Source organism: Homalodisca vitripennis, chromosome X, assembly GCF_021130785.1.
Source record: "Homalodisca vitripennis isolate AUS2020 chromosome X, UT_GWSS_2.1, whole genome shotgun sequence".
Taxonomy (NCBI): domain Eukaryota; kingdom Metazoa; phylum Arthropoda; class Insecta; order Hemiptera; family Cicadellidae; genus Homalodisca; species Homalodisca vitripennis.
Window position 1 is genome coordinate 105,828,957 of NC_060215.1, and position 20,161 is coordinate 105,849,117.

Below are 20,161 nucleotides of genomic sequence, written 5' to 3' on the forward strand. Positions count from 1 at the left end.
CTAACTAGCTGGTGTAAGATTGCAAGAGAAATATAATAGTTTCATTGATTATATTCTTTAATTGTTCTATATATTAGAGTCGATTGGTACTACTTATATAGAACGTATTGATCCCGTGGCTTTCACGAAAGCGGCGAATTTCAAGCGTGTACAGAGGTAGTGCACTGCAATCATTAAATGGATGGTGTCAACGATGAATTTAAACCGTTTTCACATATTTCTGGATATTATTTTAAACTCCAATATTCAATTAAACGACCAAAATTGTGAATATATGCACGTAAGATAGTCGAAATTACGTTTTTCGACGTTATAGCACGGAATATTTACAGTAGGAATAAAAACAACGATCGAGCACAGCGAGCTCGTCACTATTGCAAATGCAATTATGAAGCAATTCGCCAGCCACAGTTATTGAGGGCTGAGATATAAACCATCGAGGAGACATACTTCTGCCTAAATGTTCTAGTAGGGATTTGACCTAGTCGTAAATGGATGTTCGTGCTTATTTTAAGTAAAAGCTACTATGTACGACTGTGTTAGAATTTTGCATGAACACTGAAATATACTTCCGTTACAAAATTACCATAAGGCTCCAACATCATAGGTAGTCACACCAAGAAAGCTATGGACTCCGACTTCAGGATTGTTCCCCACTGGCTCAAAATAATTTTAAGTAGCATTGAAACCGTTGGAACTATTTGCTCGAATTTTATTCCAGTAGCATAGAAAATTGAATTCATAATTCTTGAATGCTAATAAAAACTTATTCAATCACGACTTTAGGACCCCGAAACACTGTCCTTTAAACTGAAAATCCAAATATTTTAAATTATATCATGATGTAGGAGTATTTTCCAATAACAATCACTTATGTCAGGAAATCTTAGTATGCCATTTAAAAAGGATATGCCTATCAAGTTCCTGTTTACAGAAGAAAATGCTTGGGGAGCATCGGATAATAGCTATTTATTGTCAATGAATAATTTATTCCTGGAGTTTAAACTCTGCAAAATTAAAAGGAAAAGGATTCTCTGAAGACAAACGTGTATTACAGATACTTAAATTAAACTTCCGTGATGATTTTATGCAAAACTTTTTCAATTGCGTATCGCCAAAAAACTGTACTTTAAACTAACAAGTTCAAAAGCTGCATATATATGTGCATTTAGCAACTGTCAACATCACTTCAAAGACTATAAATGGTAAAAAAAATCAAATAAAACTACAGGAGCTTTTAATTTAACGCTTTTTAACATTCTGACGCAATTATGTTATAGAAAAAACTCCTTCAAAACTTTTACATCTATCTCTATACCGCACTCATAACTATGGAAGTCGGTTTCGAATGTCTTTGGAGAATGTGATTTGTTTTCGTTAAGACATATAACATTTGTTACTCTAATTACTGGATTGCACAATTTAAGTAGCGGCGCCGCGCCGTCTGGACGGTTTAGGGAGAAAGTCGTCCGATTTGTTATTGTTTCGGATGTCAACAATGAAGTTATGTTTCAATGTTTGCGTTGCCAAGTCGGCCGTATCTAAAGGCAGGCCGGCAGGCGAAGTGACGCAACAGCTGACATGAAAGCGGCTGACATAACCTAGCTTTCATGATAGTCTAGCGTCAGTAGAATGGCGATAAGACTACCAATGTCAAGTTGGCAGTGAACCGGCCACTGCCTCCTACCTGCCTCGAATCCGTTCCCTGTCACCGACCTCTGAAATCAGGTCGTTTTCAAATTTTCTATTAAATGACATAATAGGCTACTTCGACTTGTACAACTCTACATGCAAATCACAGTGTACATAACATATTACTCTCCCATTCAACGCACCTGGGTTATTCGATTTACAGTCATAACAAGTGCTTGCATAAGACAATGAGCAATTACTGCTAGCAAACATTCCAGTGCTATGAGTATATAACTATTGTGCAGAATTGGTGAGTTCGCATCATACTATTGTTGTGAAGCATTCAGTAGTTGGAAATGGGAATGAGATAGGTATTTTCATCGTAGAAGTAACTTTTTATATAGAAATTATTCTTTTATAAAACACTGAGAGCAAACCAGATCTGCTAAATGTACAGAAACGCGATTTTATCAACATAACAATGAAAATTATTTAATTCTACTATAAGAACTGCTTATTAAGGATTCAAATACCTGGAGGAGTTATCTGCATACGCCTACATGTATTCCTGAATGGTAAAATTATATTATAATAACACATTAACGTATTATTACACATTAATAAATCTTGGTTTATTCGAGTACGATTATAGTGTGCAATACAGTCATAAATTGTATACTATGGAAACAAGTAATCTACGCCAAAACAATGGAGGGGCATCAGACTAAAGATTAGTTTAGGATTATAGGTCAGGCATTACAGCCTATTATTCCTCAACTTTTGGTGCAGACAAGCAAACAGACGCGCATATTTTGTATGTAAATATGATAGGTACTTTAATTAAGTATTTTTTTCTAGTTAATTTGACGGGTATTTTGCGTTATAAGACCTCATTTCTTTAAACGTTTCCTAAGTTTAATAAGAGTGTTTCTCTGATGCATTAATGCTATGAACACATTTTTAGACCTGTATTACATCAATACATGAAAGTAGGTAAGCAGTAATCAGTGGCTGCGACCAGTAATCTATGTTCCTTATCTTATCGCAAAATCCGGTTTTATCTGGTATTGGTACAGTTCCCGGTCTACCTATGCAGTCGCAGTGTCTTGTTGTACCTAACCTAACCAAACCTAACCTAAACTAACCCAACCTAACCTAAACTAACCTTCTTTAAACGTAGAAAACGATTAAAGAAATGAGGTCATATAACGTAAAAGACCCAATTTGACTTTATTGTTAGGTTTTTAGTTGGTATCAATCCGTACGTGTTCCTTATCATCGTGTTTAGTTATTACAATTATTAAAAATGATTTTGTTATTGTTATTTTTCAATTTACGGTAATTTTATAACTATTGCTCGAACGGCAACACTTAATTTAAATTATGTCAGTATAGAAACGTTTTATTTTAGAAACGTATTATATGGCTGGAGGTGAAAATTATGCTAAATTATGTTTTATTTCGCTCATACTGTATTAAAACAAATATAATTTAACAACCGACGTTTGCTGTTTATTAAAATATATTAAATTAAAGTATTTATGCATTTTTAAAATTACTCAGTAACCTAGGAGTCTTGAGAAATGAGACATGCATTAATTCCGTTTTTACTGAAGACTAACACGCTATCTAAACAAGGTGATAACTTTACCAGTCATTAGCGGCCAGTAGGTATGGTGTGCTATCTTGAGAAAACTGGTTCGTGACATTGAATCACAAATACATCCAATCACGAACGTCTATTCATTTTTATATCCTTAATGAAAATGACATAAAGGACATTGTAGCAGATCAAATGCGTGCATTTGGCCACCAAAATTATAGATACATCCATTAATATATGTGTACATCCGTAAAGTGTGATCTGGTCTGTAAATAGCGTAAGATACTTATTCTAGCGCATATTCTTAATACTAGATCCGTAATGTAAAACCTGGTTTACGGTAAACTTGTCCATATGAATATATATAAGAATGGATCCTTAACGTAAGCCTGGTTTGTAAGCAATGATTCTAGACGAGACACGATAGATCAAACTGGATCCTTAACGTAAGGCCTAATTTATGGGCAATGTTTATAAATGAGATGCAATAGATCAAACTGGATCATTAACGTCAAGTCTAATTTGTCAGCAATATTTCTAGTTGGGCCGCAATAGTTAAAACTAGGTCATTAAAATGTAAGACTTTGTTTATGGAAATGAAATATCTTTTATTGTATTAGACGTTTTATAACAATGTATCGCAATTATCGTTCCTTATTATCTACTACGCTATAACGTGCTAGTATTTTGACACATTTATTCACACATTCATACTTCCTAAAGTTATACAATAAATAAACTATCCTTTAGTAATTCTCACCAATACAATTTAACAGTGCGCAGCCCGGGTATTGACCCTACCGTTATCAATGGTCCATCCGCTGGTCCATGAGCTCTCCAATAATGCAAAGGCCACTAGGTAGCGCCTCAAACGAGCTTTAAATTTTGAGGGATTTGTTTCTTGACATTGTTTCTAGATGATGTGTAATTGATAAGACTGAAGACTTAACATGAAACTTCAGATCCACAGTTATGCATGAACCATCCACACACAAAATGACAAGCAGACCAGACAAAACAACCAGCAAACATGAAGCAAGGCAACAACCAACGTGCTGTAAGTTATTATCCCTTATTACCCGTATTGTCCCCTTATTTACATAATCCCCAATTATGTTTCGTAGGAGTTTGGTCTTGGTCTTTTGTGATGAATCAAATTAATTAATATTAATGCTCTTGGTTATAAAATTATTTATTTATTTACACAATTATAGCTGATACATTAAGTTTAATTACGAAGAAATGTATTAAATCCGAAACGTCTGAAGTTTTGTTTTAATACGTAATGATATCACTTGTAATAATAAACATCGATCACTATTTAGCTCAACTTTGACAAAGAAACCGGTATATCTATTTTAAAAAACCATACACGAGTAATATTTCCGGTTTCGCGGACTAACCGGTTGTTGTATACAACATATCGTTACTCTTTTAGTATACACCTCTATAGCAAAGATATTAGTCATTTAATTGCCATTTTAATTACAAACAAGTCTTACAAACGCATAGTAATCTACCGATTCAATTGTGTTTTAGAGCACAATGTGTATTTTTTTATTAAGTTTACAAACGGTAATAACTATTAAGAGGCACTTCAATAGGTCATTATAGTTATAGTTCATTGTTGATTGACATTTTCTTACGTTAGAAAACATTCGATTAACAACACAGGCCTACTGTATTAATTCTTTGATTGTTTATTAAAATTAATGCACTTTAAATCTAGGATTCGATACAAGATTAAAGGCAATTCGTTAAATGTAATGAATTATATCATGGTATTGCAACTAGAAACCCACTTTTACCACTACAACCTCTCATCACCATGTTAGAGCTCGTGAACGGTGAAGAAATCGAGAGGTGGCAGATATTAATTAACAAGTATTAATTAACAACAGTAATAATGTTTTAAAGGCGTTGTTTCGTATTATCTTGATCAATGATTAATCAAGTAATTAATGAGCTTTCAATACGGTTTATTACTGTTTTAGCTCCAAGGTTGCCACTGCCGGTATCATACGATTTAGCATGCGGCTTTCTTAATGACTGAATTGTGTTTGAATAGATTACACTTGTGGAATGGGTTTCTATTTATGTGTTTTCTATATCATATTACTTGTTGCAGCCGCTTATTCGTGGTGGGCCTCCGTCTGAGGTATAAAATACGATTCTCTGACAAGGGAGATTCTAGTAATTTAGCATTAAATCTAGTTGTGCATTTCATGAATATTTAGATTTGTTACTACAAATGGGAACGTAAATATTGATTTAGAAGTGATAAGTTTGTATTATCTCCTCGATCCTGAGACCCGGCCGAAGTCCCGAGCGGATCAGTAGCTCAGCGGGCGGGCTCGCGCTTCCAAACGTTATACTGCAAGTTATAGCCTAGACATCAATTTAACCTTGACAGCATAAATTGTCTGGTTGATTAATATACATTGCATGTGTTATCTCTTTAAGTGTCAGGTGGGAAAGTATGGACTGTAAGATAACTATTTCATAGTCGAAGGGTTAAGTTTGAGAATGTTTATTTATCAGTGATGGAACCTTGTCTTAGGTAATGCCAGAGAGAAACATAATTTATGTAAGAAATAAGATAAATATGCTTGTTTACGCTGCACAATGCTACATAGTAAACAGGGACATGTTCCTGAACGCATGATGACGAGATGCAACGAAGTATACATCGGTAAAAAGAACGAGAGGAATGTTTTTGTTCTATCACGTCCATTTAACCATCTTTAGAGCTTTGACAATATTTTCAAATGTATTGTATTTTTTATGTGTAAAATTAAAAAAAAGAATAGCCCATTCAAATAAAATATGAGTGCTACGTGCACTCTTCCAAATTCAAATAGTAGATACACCACTGGCTAGCGGAATTAAGTGAACGGGTGCATCTTCTAACAGTAAAAAACGATATTTTTGTGAGACCGAGAAGAAATAATTGTGTAGGATAATTCTAATTCATAGAAATCCCTGGTTATATCAGAAAGTCTGCAGAAAAGGTGCTAAAAATAAAGTATCTCAAACATATAAAAGCTATCAATATGTGAAAAAATATGTTCTTTTTAAATATTATAAGGCGTAAATGAGTTCTCAAAATCTACCCAAGTTGTTGGGACAATGTTGTCTACAGCTAATTTTATGACAGTAAATGTAAAACTAGATTAAATTCACGTTATCTTGGTTTTATAGCAATTTTTGCTCAGGTTTAAACTCTACAATTATATAGAAGCTAATAATATATCGGTCTAAATATTTAAATCAAGAGTGGATATTGGATTCAATAGAAATGCAAAATATCATAGTACAACAAGATAAATGAAATTACTTGTTAGTTGCAAGCAGTTTTTAAATTCATGTTTGAGACTTAAACAATGCAAACAATATGTATAATCAGTCAAAATGTAAGTAATTCCTGCCACTTTGAAGGCAGATCTATAACACAGAAGGTGAAATCGCGGACGGAATTCCCCGATTCGTCTAATGACCGAACAGCTGCGGGCGGAACAGGTCCAAAGATAATCGGTAGGCGTGATTAACATTCCTATAGGCACATCGATGGCCTATAATCTCGAAGTGGAGTGGTTAATCATCGGAGCAAAACACTGGAGCTGATAGAAGTTACGGAACAGTCATCGCGTCATCATGACGTGATTCTCGACATTTGATGAAAAAACTTTTTGCGGCATACCAGAATGGGACATCGATGGCGAGGCCCTCGGAGTCTAAAAGACAATCCAAGAAACAGGACTAAGACTAATTAACGTCCTGTCAGGTCCCAAAGAAGTACCACACCCACTAGAAGCGTGCTGTAAAGTAATTACTACAACTCCAATTTGACAGCTAGTGGGCATATTCTCCCCACTGTTCATAACCCCCCCCCCCATATATCCCCACATATTCTGACCTTCTGAATTTTCAAATGTTACTTATTTATCCTACATTATTACTAAGGATATTCTCCAACGCCCTCAAGCATAATCATTTATATTTATTAAATGTGAGTAATAAAATAAGCCATGTTATTTTTACGTGCCACACTTGGGAATATTCAAAATAACGATTATTAAATAATGTAACAGTTTATCACAACATCCGCTTAAAAGTGTCAATAACATTGTATCATAGAACTCCACTGTCGTCTCAAGCCTCACTGTCTCATGTTATATTTCATTTCGGATTTTTGGAACAATTGGTACGAACTGTTAAGATATTTAATGTACACCATTAAACAATTTTAAAACAGCCACTATTTTTTAGCAACGTTGACACGTAATTTAGCTATTTATTCATATGCTCAAGACGATGAATCTCGAGCATACTTGGTTAATTTCAAGTTTTACTGATTATTCAACTGTATTCACAGGCGGTGACTCGTGATTACTGATGGGGAGAGTCTACAATTATTCCCGAACACTGGTGCCAATGCAATTGTTGTCGTAAAGAGTTATATTACTCATGTCACCATTAGTAATAAATATTGGAAGTAATAAACATAGTACTAAACATTTTTAGTAGTTTTCTCTTTTAAGAGGATTATTAAATTAGCTTTATGAGTATGCTTTACCTATTCATGAGTTCAATTTTCATTTATACAGACGAAGAATATAATCTATGACGATCCCCTAGCCATTGAACATTAGACCTAAACAATTGAAGTATAACGTGCCTTCGAATTTATTGAACCTTATAATATATTTGACTAAACATTTTCATATTAAAAACTGAAGTTTTCGGCCAAAACAACCGTATGCTACAATATAACGAGCTCTGATGAATAGATCTCCCTAGTAAGTCTATTGAAATAAATATTTAGGAAGCATAACTGGGTCGGACTTGGCACACAAGGCACGAACAGCCTTGATATCCCTTAGGTACGTCTGAGCCCGGAGTCAGTCAGACCAAGCGTTTGTACTACTCGACCGATTCATTGACTCTCAGTTATCAGGTGCAATAAAATCATTGTTGTCTAAACTATCGAAATACATTGTCTTGTGGAAAATAAAACCTCTTGTTCAATATTTACTTTTGTATTCGCTTTGAAAAACTTTTTCCAGTGATGTTTAATTGGCAGATAATTCGAAAAAAGTAAAAAGAAAAACCTAATAAGGCAATAAACATTAATGATGTTGGTTTTGTTTCCATGTATCCTAGATAACATTAAATATATTACTGTCACCCAATAAACATTAATAATGTTGGTTTTGTTTCCATGTATCCTAGATAACATTAAATATATTACTGTCACCCAATAAACATTAATAATGTTGGTTTTGTTTCCATGTATCCTAGTTAACATTAAATATATTACTGTCACCCAATAAGGTCTACCATTTGAGGAATTAATTTTACTATCAATTAACTGTAACGAATTGATCAGTTTTAATATGCCTAAAACCATAAAAATGTTTTAATTGTGACTTACGTTTAATGTAATCCATTTTAATGCTTTAAACCTGTATTAATGTACACATTCAAATACTGGAAATGTGATACTTTTTGGTACAATAATATTACTACGTATAAGTTAATTCGTCAAATTGCGTATATTTTATGTCAAACCTTGTTTGGTGTAACGGGTGTTATTTAATAAGTAAAATTAATGAGGCATTTTAGTTTAACACCAATTAGTGACAAAGCATTTCCAAATAAGCAGTCCACCTAATTTTGTCATATCCTGATATGATTATGGTTAACCCTGTGATGATCAGATAGAAGGGATTTCCCCTGAATCATCACAATCCATTAGCCTAGGTAACACATCCGGTTCGTGGAAGATCTTCTAAATCGGCTCGATTTCCAGACAGGTGGTGTTTTTGATTTCGCAATCTATATTGTGAAAGATTGCCAAGATATACGATTCTCATGCGTTTATTTATAGATTAAACATCGGTAGGCCTACTTGTTAGAGTGATTAGTTAACGTCCTCAAACTTCAAGTCCAAGGTCCTTCGTCTTCAGCCAAAGACCGGTAATCGTGACCTTTTCAATCCACCTAAACTGCAAGTGACGTTACTATATATAGACTTACTACAGACTTAAAAAAAGGTTTCACATAAAACGATTCTATGAATAATAAATCTGAAAAGGTATGCTAGAGGTTTTTGGCGTTCTAGATGTTTTTTACAATCCTTAATTCATTTCATTCAGATTTATACATACGAGTATTTACTGCAAACTAATTTGTTTTAAGGTGATTAAAGTCGTTGATATAATTCGATTCTGAGCTATGTATACCAATTACAATTACCAACCGAGTCAATATATTCTGTATGTTAACCGATACCTACGCCTTTCGCGATCTTAAAAATAATAACTCCGTATCATCGTTCATCTCTTTCTGTAATTAAAAAGCAGTAAAACACAGCAATTACGTATCAGTAGAATTCTGTTTATAATATTTATTTTACTCAGTTATAAAAACAAAACCTAGTGGAAAATTGATTGATTGTCAGTAGAAGAAATTCAGAACATTTCTTCTAAACGCATTTTGAGGTGAACCTATATTATGGTATATTTTAGCATTTTTTCCAATCCTACAAATTATTTGCCAAGGCAACCAATTAATTTAGTATTAAAAAATCTCCATATTCATGACATTTTAAATGTATCTTTTTAATTATGAAATTCGATGAAAATTAACAAGTTGTTACAACTTTAATATTTTGTTTGTATAATCTTGGGAACTACTATAACTTTAGTTTTTTAGTATAATTTGCTTTTTCTCCCTTATTGCATTAGATCACACTTTTATTTCTTGCTCTACATAACATAATACTAACATACTTTGATTTAAAGCTCATATTTTAATACCACCTTGCTACATTATTTCACTTAAGATATTAACACACTTCTTGTGATCAACAAAGAAATTACTGATATTTTGTATGTGTTTAGAACCTATACAATGGTGTAATTGTATAACAAATAAAATAGAAATTAACACACGTTGTTGACATTTGATTTAAATCGATCTAGTTTTGTTAAATGGTACTAATAATTTCATAGAGTTTTGTGTAGCAATGGACAACAGAAATACCCAAACTTATGTTTAGAGCAAATTCCTTTTAGCAAAGATAACCTGGAACCCAACCAAATGTGTCTCCGGTGCTAAAATTATTAATACAGTAACGAGTAAGACTCACCGGATCACTGAAGATGTCATCGATCCTCTCATGAATTGTCTTCCCTTTCTTGGGTCGGGCGATCAGGAAGATCTGACTGACCCCGGAACAGCTCCTCAGCAGCTTCTCCGTCAGAACCTTGCCCAGAAATCCTGTTCCTCCCGTGATAAGCACACATTTGTCCTGGTAGAACTGTTGGATGGGCGAACCTTCCGCTTCCAAAGGTTGGGGCATCCCTTCGACCTTCTCTGTCATCTTTATGCAATCTGTAACCAACGACATAACATATGAGATATCTTTGCACTCCTTCAAGTACAATCAAAATTAAAAATTGATGTTTTATGGAATAGTGTATTATCTAGTAAGTTAATTAATATAAATAGTCTACAAATGGATAATACAATCAAAAAGACAGGAAGCTTGCTTGAGATCTGTTACGAATATACACCGTCTCCTAAACTTAAATATCACAACACTATAACATAAACGCAAACTTTCGAATGTGGTCTACTTGTCATTATCGGGCAAAAAGAATGGCCTGTAAAAGTTGACATTACAGTAATTTCATTAAAAAGACTTCTATGAAATGTATCTAAAAGAGTTTAGTTATTTAATAGACTACGTGCACCACAGCCAGATTACCAGGGCTTACGATAAACAATTCAACGAGTCGGTCAATTACTATTATGGTGACACTACACTATAATTTTCAAATTATACAGGAGTTGCACTGACATAATTGTGTAGAATTAAAACATTTAATATCACTGACACATGCGCGATGTGGTACAGTTGTTAGCCAATTCTTTCACAAACTCCATTAATTTTAAGAGATGTATTTCTCATTCTAAAAGCCAATCTTCATTGTATGAGTCACATTTTCAAGATCTAGCCACTTAACGAGTAAGTGGAGGGTTGAACGTTCATAAATATAATGTACAAATAAAATGCTGCACGATCAGGACAATCAACATTGTCATCGTGTTAGAGTTGTATTATAAGTGAAACACAGTGCAAGTAGATTTAAATTAAAGAGTGATCATATATTGCTTGTCAATACGTAAACAATATTCAGACCTCAATTTGTATTGTTCTTTTGGTTCGTCTTAAGTTTTACTCCATGTGCCTTTTTGTATTAAGTATTCCATTTCACAACTTCCGTAACAAAAATGTGCGCAGTTAAAAAATAAGTAAAATGGAAAATACAATACTTAGTACTCGTAATGAAGTACTGGGACAACGCTCCAACTCCGTATTCTATAACTTACTGATGGTCATCTTCTGTTGCAAATCCACTAACGATACAGATGGTCCTAGTTCTCGGAAAACACTGTGAGTGGAGGCGACTGATAAGTTATATAGCCCTACCTCGCTCAATAGGGATTTCCGCAGAACTGAGTTATAAGATGTGGAGGGGAGAAATCTTCCATTGATCATCGGGGCGTTCCCGACTGAATAGGAATTAGTGGAAAACTGCCAAGGGCAACGAACTGTAGCATAACAGCGGAAAGTGGTGGCGAACCTAATTGGGGCTACCCCATTGTTATGCATTGGAATTGTTGTTTATCATCTTCTAACGTATTTATGATCTGAATGGCACTGAGGAATCTGATAACTGGAGGGAAAATAAAGAACATTGTTGTTACTATTCTTTATACTGAAATATCTAAGAGTTGTTATTTTTAATTCCTTATTTTGACGTGCAGACGTGCTCGTCTTGGATCTTACGTTACTATTAATAATTTTATTATATTTAGGTTCTTTTTTCCTTGCACCATGCAAAAATATAATCAATGTACCAACTTCTTACTTTTTTTGAAAATAAATTCACCCCTACAAAGTAATTTTGACTAATAAACATGAGTTTTTGTAATGGTAGTATTTTAAAAATAGGATAATCTTGTTCTCCTTTTTTATAACTATAAATATTGAATCTCAAACATCTACAACAACTCCATCACTTCATAGTACTTTTATACTTTTTCCCTACCTAAATGGTGAAAAATAGTACATCCATGTGGCTAAATTAGATTGATACTAAAAGCAGATTTGTATAAAATATACAAAACCAGTATTTAGAGTACTTAACTGAAGAGTTTATCGTTTAACATTTTGGCGAGAGTAGGCCAGCAGTAGAAAACAATCACTGTTTTAATTGTATAGTTACCGTAATTAACTAAAAGTGTGAGTTTAAGTCACAGTATTCCAAGATTAACGTTGGTAATAAACATTAGCATTTTAATAATTATTATTTGATAATTTTGGTTTTCCTCTCGTTCATTTGAATGCCACTTCAATCACAACATTCCCTGCTGTTGTTTCGTTACTCGGCCTACGTTTCTACCTGTCTTTTTAATTACAGCCCTGTGGAATATCGATCAAAGGCTTCACTTGTAATATTAGCTTGGTCAGGTAGTCACCCATTTAGATTCATTTACATAACTGTTTAAAATGAAATTTTCTATACATATTTGAAAGAATTAAAATAAATTTATGCCTAATACTAATCCGCATTTTGTTCAGAAGTACTAGTTTATATAGAACTAATGATGAATACAAACAATCTGGTTCCGAGTTACATGTTCATGTTGTCAGCTATTCGGTTACTTCATACGACAATAAAATTATAACCTTCTCAATGCGGATGCCTGGGGAAATAACAACTACTGCTGTAAGCTACTATTGCAACTAAGCGGAAACACCATTCATGTAGCCTCTACAGTTAATGACGTCACTCCGAGTATTAATACATACAAATACCAATCATAACTGCGAAGACGAAGTTCAAGCTCGGTTGTGTTTACGCAATTCGATTAGCCTATGTTCCGCGTTGCAGGATGTTTAACAAATGCTGCAAAATTTTTCAAACGCAACATATTAAAAAAAAGGAAAAAATTACTTATAATTTTTGGTTTATTGAAAAAATGGTAGTGATATAATATTTATAAACAATTGTGTAGCGACACTCACTGGTAGGGTGAACTGCTATAGGACGCTCTGTAGCCTGTGACCTGTCACTGTACTGGACACGACGGAAAACAACAAAGGTAGTTCACGACTATGAGTAGGGAGGGGATAATGAGCGCAAAGTGTCTTGTTGGGAGGATTGGGGGTGTGAATAAAATACATTTCCCTTAATTTATTTAATTTAAATACAAATCGTCACTGAGTTGAGGGCAACACATCGTATCTTGATATATGTGTGATATAAATCATATGAAATTATGGGAAATAACCGAAATCTTACCATCCTTAAAATAATTATCCATCATCAAAATAAACTTTTAATAAAGGAGTATACAAACTTGAAAATCCCCATCTAAACCTCCTACAATTCCGTGTTAAAGTATCTTCTGGAAGATTTATTTTTTTGAAAAAGCATAACTACGAATAACATGGCACAAACTTGACTCCTGGAACCTGGAGTCGTTTTCGTTTGAAGAGATAAAAACATCGACGATAAAGAAGCTCAAAACGAACTCTTTCCACATTTCCGATATCAGAGACACCTAGACAACAAAATCAAGTGTAATCTTGGTGAAGAGGTGTTCTCACTGTCTTCCCAATCTACCCTTCCCATCTTAGTGCACTCAGTTGTGCACCTGATGAGACAATGAGAATACCTCTCCATCTATATCATAGGTGTATATTTTGTAATCTAGGTGTCTCTGGTATCGAAAAGGTGGAAAGAGTTCTTTTTGAGTTTCTTTATCGTCGACGTTTTCTGATCTCTTCAGACGAACATGACTCCAGACTCCAGTAGTCAAATCTGTGACAGCGTCAGATTTCAGACTTTGCACTAAGAGGAAGGTGACTGGAGCTAAACTCAACATTGACATTGAATAAACCCCTCACACCATACGAACGTTATATGTGTATGGAGTTTTTTTCGCTTAGTTAGAGAAAAATTAAAATAATGAAGAAAGCAAGAATGAACCATTGGGTTTTCAATAAATAAGAAGTAATTGAACTTCAAGACTGAACTAATATCTTAATATATTTAATTTGCATAATTGTTCGAATGAAACTAATATAATCAATAATTACAAAAAAGTATAACCTTTGAATACTTTCCACTCAGCTGAGTGGGTCTTGTTGTAACCGGTTACTGTATAACATGTATTGGTCTATTCTTAATTAATGTTTACACTCACGTCAAAGCTTGCAGAGCACCACTATAATGGAGCTTCCTTATTAGCAATTGCTTGGCATAAAATTATAGCAGTTACGACAATGCCCACCTGCGCGATTAATTTGCTCATCTTGTTGCATTGTGAGCCTGCCCATTATACAAATTATTACACTCTAAATATAGGAATTGTCAAAATTACATACTCTGGGTTTTCCTCAATTCACTAGCTACACAACGTATCAAATTCAAACAGGAGAGCATTGCAAGTAACAAAATAGAAATTTATTTTACGTAAATCTTTATGGACAACTGCAATTTACCGTTTTAGTATTCTTATCTTTATCTAGACTTTGTGTTTGGTGAAAAGAACCCGTTAAAACAAGTAAAGCCAATCCAGAAAGGCACACGAATTTTGCTTGCCCGTATGTGTTATCATACGGTACATGACTTTAAAATCCTCTTTCTCATACAAATATGTTGTTCATATGTCTACAAGTGGAATATGGATTATATTTTGCCTTCTAATCAGTAGAACATTTAGTCTAGAAACATTCTTATTAACTAAAAAAAGAACAGGACGTTATATTCATCAATTATCTAATTAAAAACCCTCTGGAAATTCAAGAGGTGCTAGATGGAATACATGTGAAGTTAATTCAAACACGAGGCCGAAATTGATCTTCTGACCAGATCCATGAACTCTAACTATGAAATGAACTCTGCTGGTACCAGTGTTCAGAGATGAGGGGATGAAATTTCCACACGTAACCGACATGTTCTTCCTCATGAAAGTAGTTTTTATTATATGTTTCACTTGATATGTAACTGACAAACAAACAATTTCTTAATTATATTTATAGTTATAAATTAACGTAGCTATGGTGGGAAAGTTGAATAAATGTGAAGGCAAAGTTTTGCTCTAGTTCATCTTCCTGTTAATGCAGCCTCTGAAATCTGACGCTGTCACAAAGTCGACTCCTGGAATCTGGAGTCATGTGCACCTGATAAAATCCATAAAAAATTATGTCGAAACGATGTAAAGAGCTCTTTGTCACGGACTTTCATGAATCACTCCAGACAAACATGGCTCGAAGTACCAGTAGTCAGGTCTGTGACAGCGTCAGGTTTCAGACGCTGCACTAAGAAGAAGGCTAACTGGAGCTAAATTGAACAGCCACAATTATAAATTGTTGTAATCTCAATAATACAAACATACACACACAGAGAGATATATTGATTCATATGCCTTGTTACTTTTTGGAATAATGTGTGTTACGTTTTGCGTGCTGTGTAACATTAAAACGGCCTCGATGTTATAAATGAAAGGCATATTAAGAAGTAAAAGTTATTGGTTAATACGATATTCCTGTACGTCCTTGGCTGTGAAAATAATAAATCACGTGCGGAACTGTACATCTTGAAGGAGTAGAAGTAGGTTCTAACTCCGGTCCCCAAATGAGTCGCCTGAGGCCAAGTCACAGAGGTCACAGTCTAGACCGGGGTCACCGCACCTCGGAGCAGTGCGGCGTGGTAGCGTGGCTGGCGATTACCATATTTCCAACATCCATAAAACAAACACAAGCCGGTTCGCAACTGGACATGTTCATAAATTACTTGGATACTATCGAGTTCCGAGCGTCTGACATGTTTCTGGTTAAATTGTTCTTTTAGTGGTACTTAGACATCGACTGAGTGCTGATAACATATCAGTTGATTTATAAATTTCTTGGAGTGTCTGTAGTGGTTAAAAGCAAAGAAAAAAGAATCGCAGAAAATACTCAGTTCTGACAGTAGTCTCCGACGGTGTAGTGATTATATCGCCTCCCACCCGGACCGCAATATGGGGTCCTCCTCTGTGACAACACTGGTATGGACAAAAACAGCATAACAATCGAATTAGGCCTGTAACAAAGACTGTGTGACGACGTCCCGCTATCGCTGCGTTTCGCAACAGCAATTTGGGGTTTATTGTTATTGCTGTACAGCAATCCCGTGTGGCGCTACGCTGGAGCGTTGAACCACTGGGGTCCGATTCGCTGCGATATCCGTAGTCCAACTTCTGCTTAATCAGAACGCATTTTATTCAGAGTCGAACCCAGTGAGTTATCCTAATGGTTGCGTTGATCGCAACTTTAAAATTCATGGAACTACATGTTATGTTGTAGCGCCGTACGTACACTATACCCTTCCTAATATAATAATTAGCACAAAATGGCACAGTTATGTTTTACTGAATTTACTTGAAGAAGAACGATAAAACATATGTTGAGGAGAACCATAATTCAAAAGTTTGACCAAAGTTGAAAGTTCCGAAAAATTTATTGCTGTTTTCTGAATGTGAATTCGTGATGATAAGGTTCAAGTATATACACACAATGACAGTTATTTTATGGAGAACCATGCTCGTTGCTTCTACTGGGAGTTACAGGGTGGTATTTAAAACCCCCGTATGTGTGTGAATACGGTACCTAGTCCATTGTCACCTAGTACAGGAAAGGGTGAAAACCAAACTTAGACGTCTAGTGGCCATACACCATGGGCTGCGCTCACGTGGTCCGAGTTACCACAAAGGTCAAAGTCAATGCATTAACCGTCACGATTCTCCATACTACATTTTGCCTGGGTATTGTCCGGAAAGTGTTGGAATTTGACAGGGTAGAATTTGGTTGAGACAGATGAGAGGTATAGCCGTAATCGTCAAAAGTGCTACAGCCTGCAAGTATTTACAAACGTGTTTGGTTGCACGCCGCAGGATAGTCACTGATTCTGTAGCTCTACAGTGACGTAACAAGTTCAGCCTAATCACGTAATAGCCTTGTCTTGTACACTCGTTAGGCGCGAACCTTGCATTTTCACTGTTTAAAGAAATAACGACGAGGGTCATAACACTTTAGTACGTGGAATACAATTATCGCCAGAGAAGCGTAGGACCCTACGCACTGACCAGTTTCGTTATCCTTTTATTAAACATTTTTGAAGTTGCATGAATGCATAGGGCCAATTTTTACATATGTATATCTATTTTCTAACATCCTTCCATTATTTTTTCCAGTGTACGTTCCCTTATTAATTGTCTCATACAATTCAGCTCAACATATAGAAGCAGATTTAATAAAGCAAATCGAAATTACCTACAAGGAAGAAAAGGATATATACCCCCAAAATTTGAACCATTTATAATAAGTTATGGATAGGTGAGTTAAAATATTAGTTAGGTATTTCAGACATTTGTGATTAGAATCTCTAGAATTTTAATTTTCTACGTAATAGGCACTGTCTGGCGCGACGTTTTCTTCAGTAGCCTTCAGAGCGAGCCGTGGGTGCGGCTTTCAGTAGTCCGTCCTGATGGCTCGAAGTCCCAAAACAAGTAATCTCGTTCGAACAATCGTAAAGATTTTTTTTTTGTTTCCATCTACACTTTAGTTGAATATAAAATAAAGTTTTGGGGGCAGACATTCAATTTTACTGAAAGATTGCTCAATAAAATCAGCTGAGACACAACGTCCTACGATCTCACTCACCCATGTTGTATTTGTGCAACAAACTATTCTGGCATTCTGGAAGCGTTCTTGAATATGTCTAAAACCTTAATTACATATTCTGTGATAAGACTATCGTGAAAACTTCCACGATGTTTATCTATTCGCCTGTTGGCGTGCTGGACGGAGGTGTTTGTCCAAAATTGTGAGCTCATTGTTCAGGTCGAATACTGCTGCCAAGACCTTGGCGTGTAGCTAACAAATCGCGAAACTGTTGTCACAAATGACAGACTACTGGTGGATGCTGACGAATTCACAAGCGAACAATACAGAGTCAGGATTTGTTATGGATTTCCCTCACGAAGCAGAGAAATCTGTCTGCCGACGGAAATTCAGATTTACTCTCACCACTACAAGAATTATCAATTTACTAAATTACAATTTAAGGATCAAATTGTTTACGACATACCTGGTGTTCATTTTCAATGTCTTGTAATTTAAAGTGTAATCCTTAAGAGTGTATCTCTTAACTACCCGGTTATCGATCATTTCAAGGATTTATGCCAACATTCAGGGTGAGCCATGTGGTGCAGTGTTTTTTTTTTTTTTTTTTTTTTTTTTTTGGGGGATTTTTCCATCGGTACTGACTGATCTGTGTGACCTTGGAAATTCATACCACATCTCCTCAAAATTTGTCTCATATCTGTACTTGTGTTCATCCACTAGGCTACCACAAAAGCGTACAATAATTATTATAACTTCTAGACATATCCATCACTTCATCCTCCAGAACAGGTTTCCTCCATGGAAGTGTTTTAAGAATTTAAAGGAAAGCCTTGGAATTTAGTATGAAGAACATTATTTATTTCAACTCCATAAATGTATACAATTTTTAAACTGTATACATTACAATACAACTGTTTAATTCACGTTAGCGAATTCACTAGGTTACGTACCTAAGAACTAGATTGGAACTATACATTTACATACGCCAACATGTGGAAATATGAAAGTAGATGGTCATATGAACTCGTCTCGCGGAGATGATCATAGGTCGATGAACTCGTTCGTCCTTGAAGCTGATTATGAAAGAAAGCAGTCCACCAAAAACCTTCTTATGGCAATCACTGAATTGTAATGAACGAAAGTGCTTGTATTACGTTACTGTAAAAGTAGATTAAAACATTCTTGGCATAATGTTCAGTGCCAAACAGTAAGAGACAAATTTAATATTGCGTTGACAGATCACTACAGATTACTGTTTTATTTACAGTTTGGGAGATCCGGGCAATGGAGATTGAGTTTCAAGAAGAAGGAAAGCACAGTGAATGAGAAAGCATTAATTGGTAATAAAAAATCTACTTAGGATGGGTTTTGGTTTTATTATAATATGTTTTGGGCTCTTGTGTACAAAGGATAGGCTGTTGTTTCAGTTTGTCGATTTAACATATCACATAACACATCACCTGATAACGTGAATATTAATCGGTGAGCATTGCAACTAGACTTGGCAAACGTCTAATCCGGTCTTGTAACTTGTACAACGCTTTAGCTGCCCACCCACACTCAAGATCCTAATTATGTAATCGAAACTGAAAGGATTCTAAGTTGTACGAAGACACTACACCAAGAAGTTTTTAGTAAGGGCAGTAGGGGAGAAGGGCCATATGAAGTGGTCATTCTGGAAATGAACTTTGTAATAATATATCTTATTTTATCAATATTAGACTAAAAGATCTTAATGCTGTTAATCACAAAAAGCCAGTAATTTACATTATTTTTACTTAACGCGAGGTATTGTAGGCGTATAAAGCCTTATCGGACGATCTCCTCATACAGTTGGCCATAACAATTGAAAAAATGACGCCAGTATTGACAGCCGGTAACTGAGTCGTACGCTGCAGCCAGTGACTTGCGTGTAGCTACAGCAGTAAAAACTGATAACAGTTTCGCAACCTCCTTGCGACAGGCAACACACATCAGCTGTACCATTCAGCGTAGTGCCTCAGATAAAACGTTGAGAAAGCTTCGCTCGCTACACGAACAGTTTTTAAGGATACTTCGTAAGTAAATACACTCCTTATAGAGTATTAGTAACCGTGTAATAGGACCGTCACCTGGTTAAGGATAAAATATAATGTTTTCAGAAGGAACATGGATATTCGTCGGGAACACGCTGTTGT

The 20,161-nt window shown here is 35.1% G+C and overlaps 1 protein-coding gene across 3 annotated transcripts in view; it reads right to left on the reverse strand.

Annotated features, from left to right (window-relative positions):
* LOC124369777 (fatty acyl-CoA reductase wat-like) overlaps positions 1-20,161 on the reverse strand; it is a 76,870-nt gene that overhangs the window by 23,363 nt on the left and 33,346 nt on the right. For 2 of the 3 annotated variants that reach the window (XM_046827865.1, XM_046827866.1), the window contains one exon: positions 10,389-10,633. In XM_046827865.1, the coding sequence (XP_046683821.1) occupies positions 10,389-10,633 (245 nt within the window). Of the gene's footprint in view, positions 1-10,388; positions 10,634-11,635; positions 11,915-20,161 lie in introns of those variants that run through there. The other variant, XM_046827864.1, reaches the window with a different exon arrangement.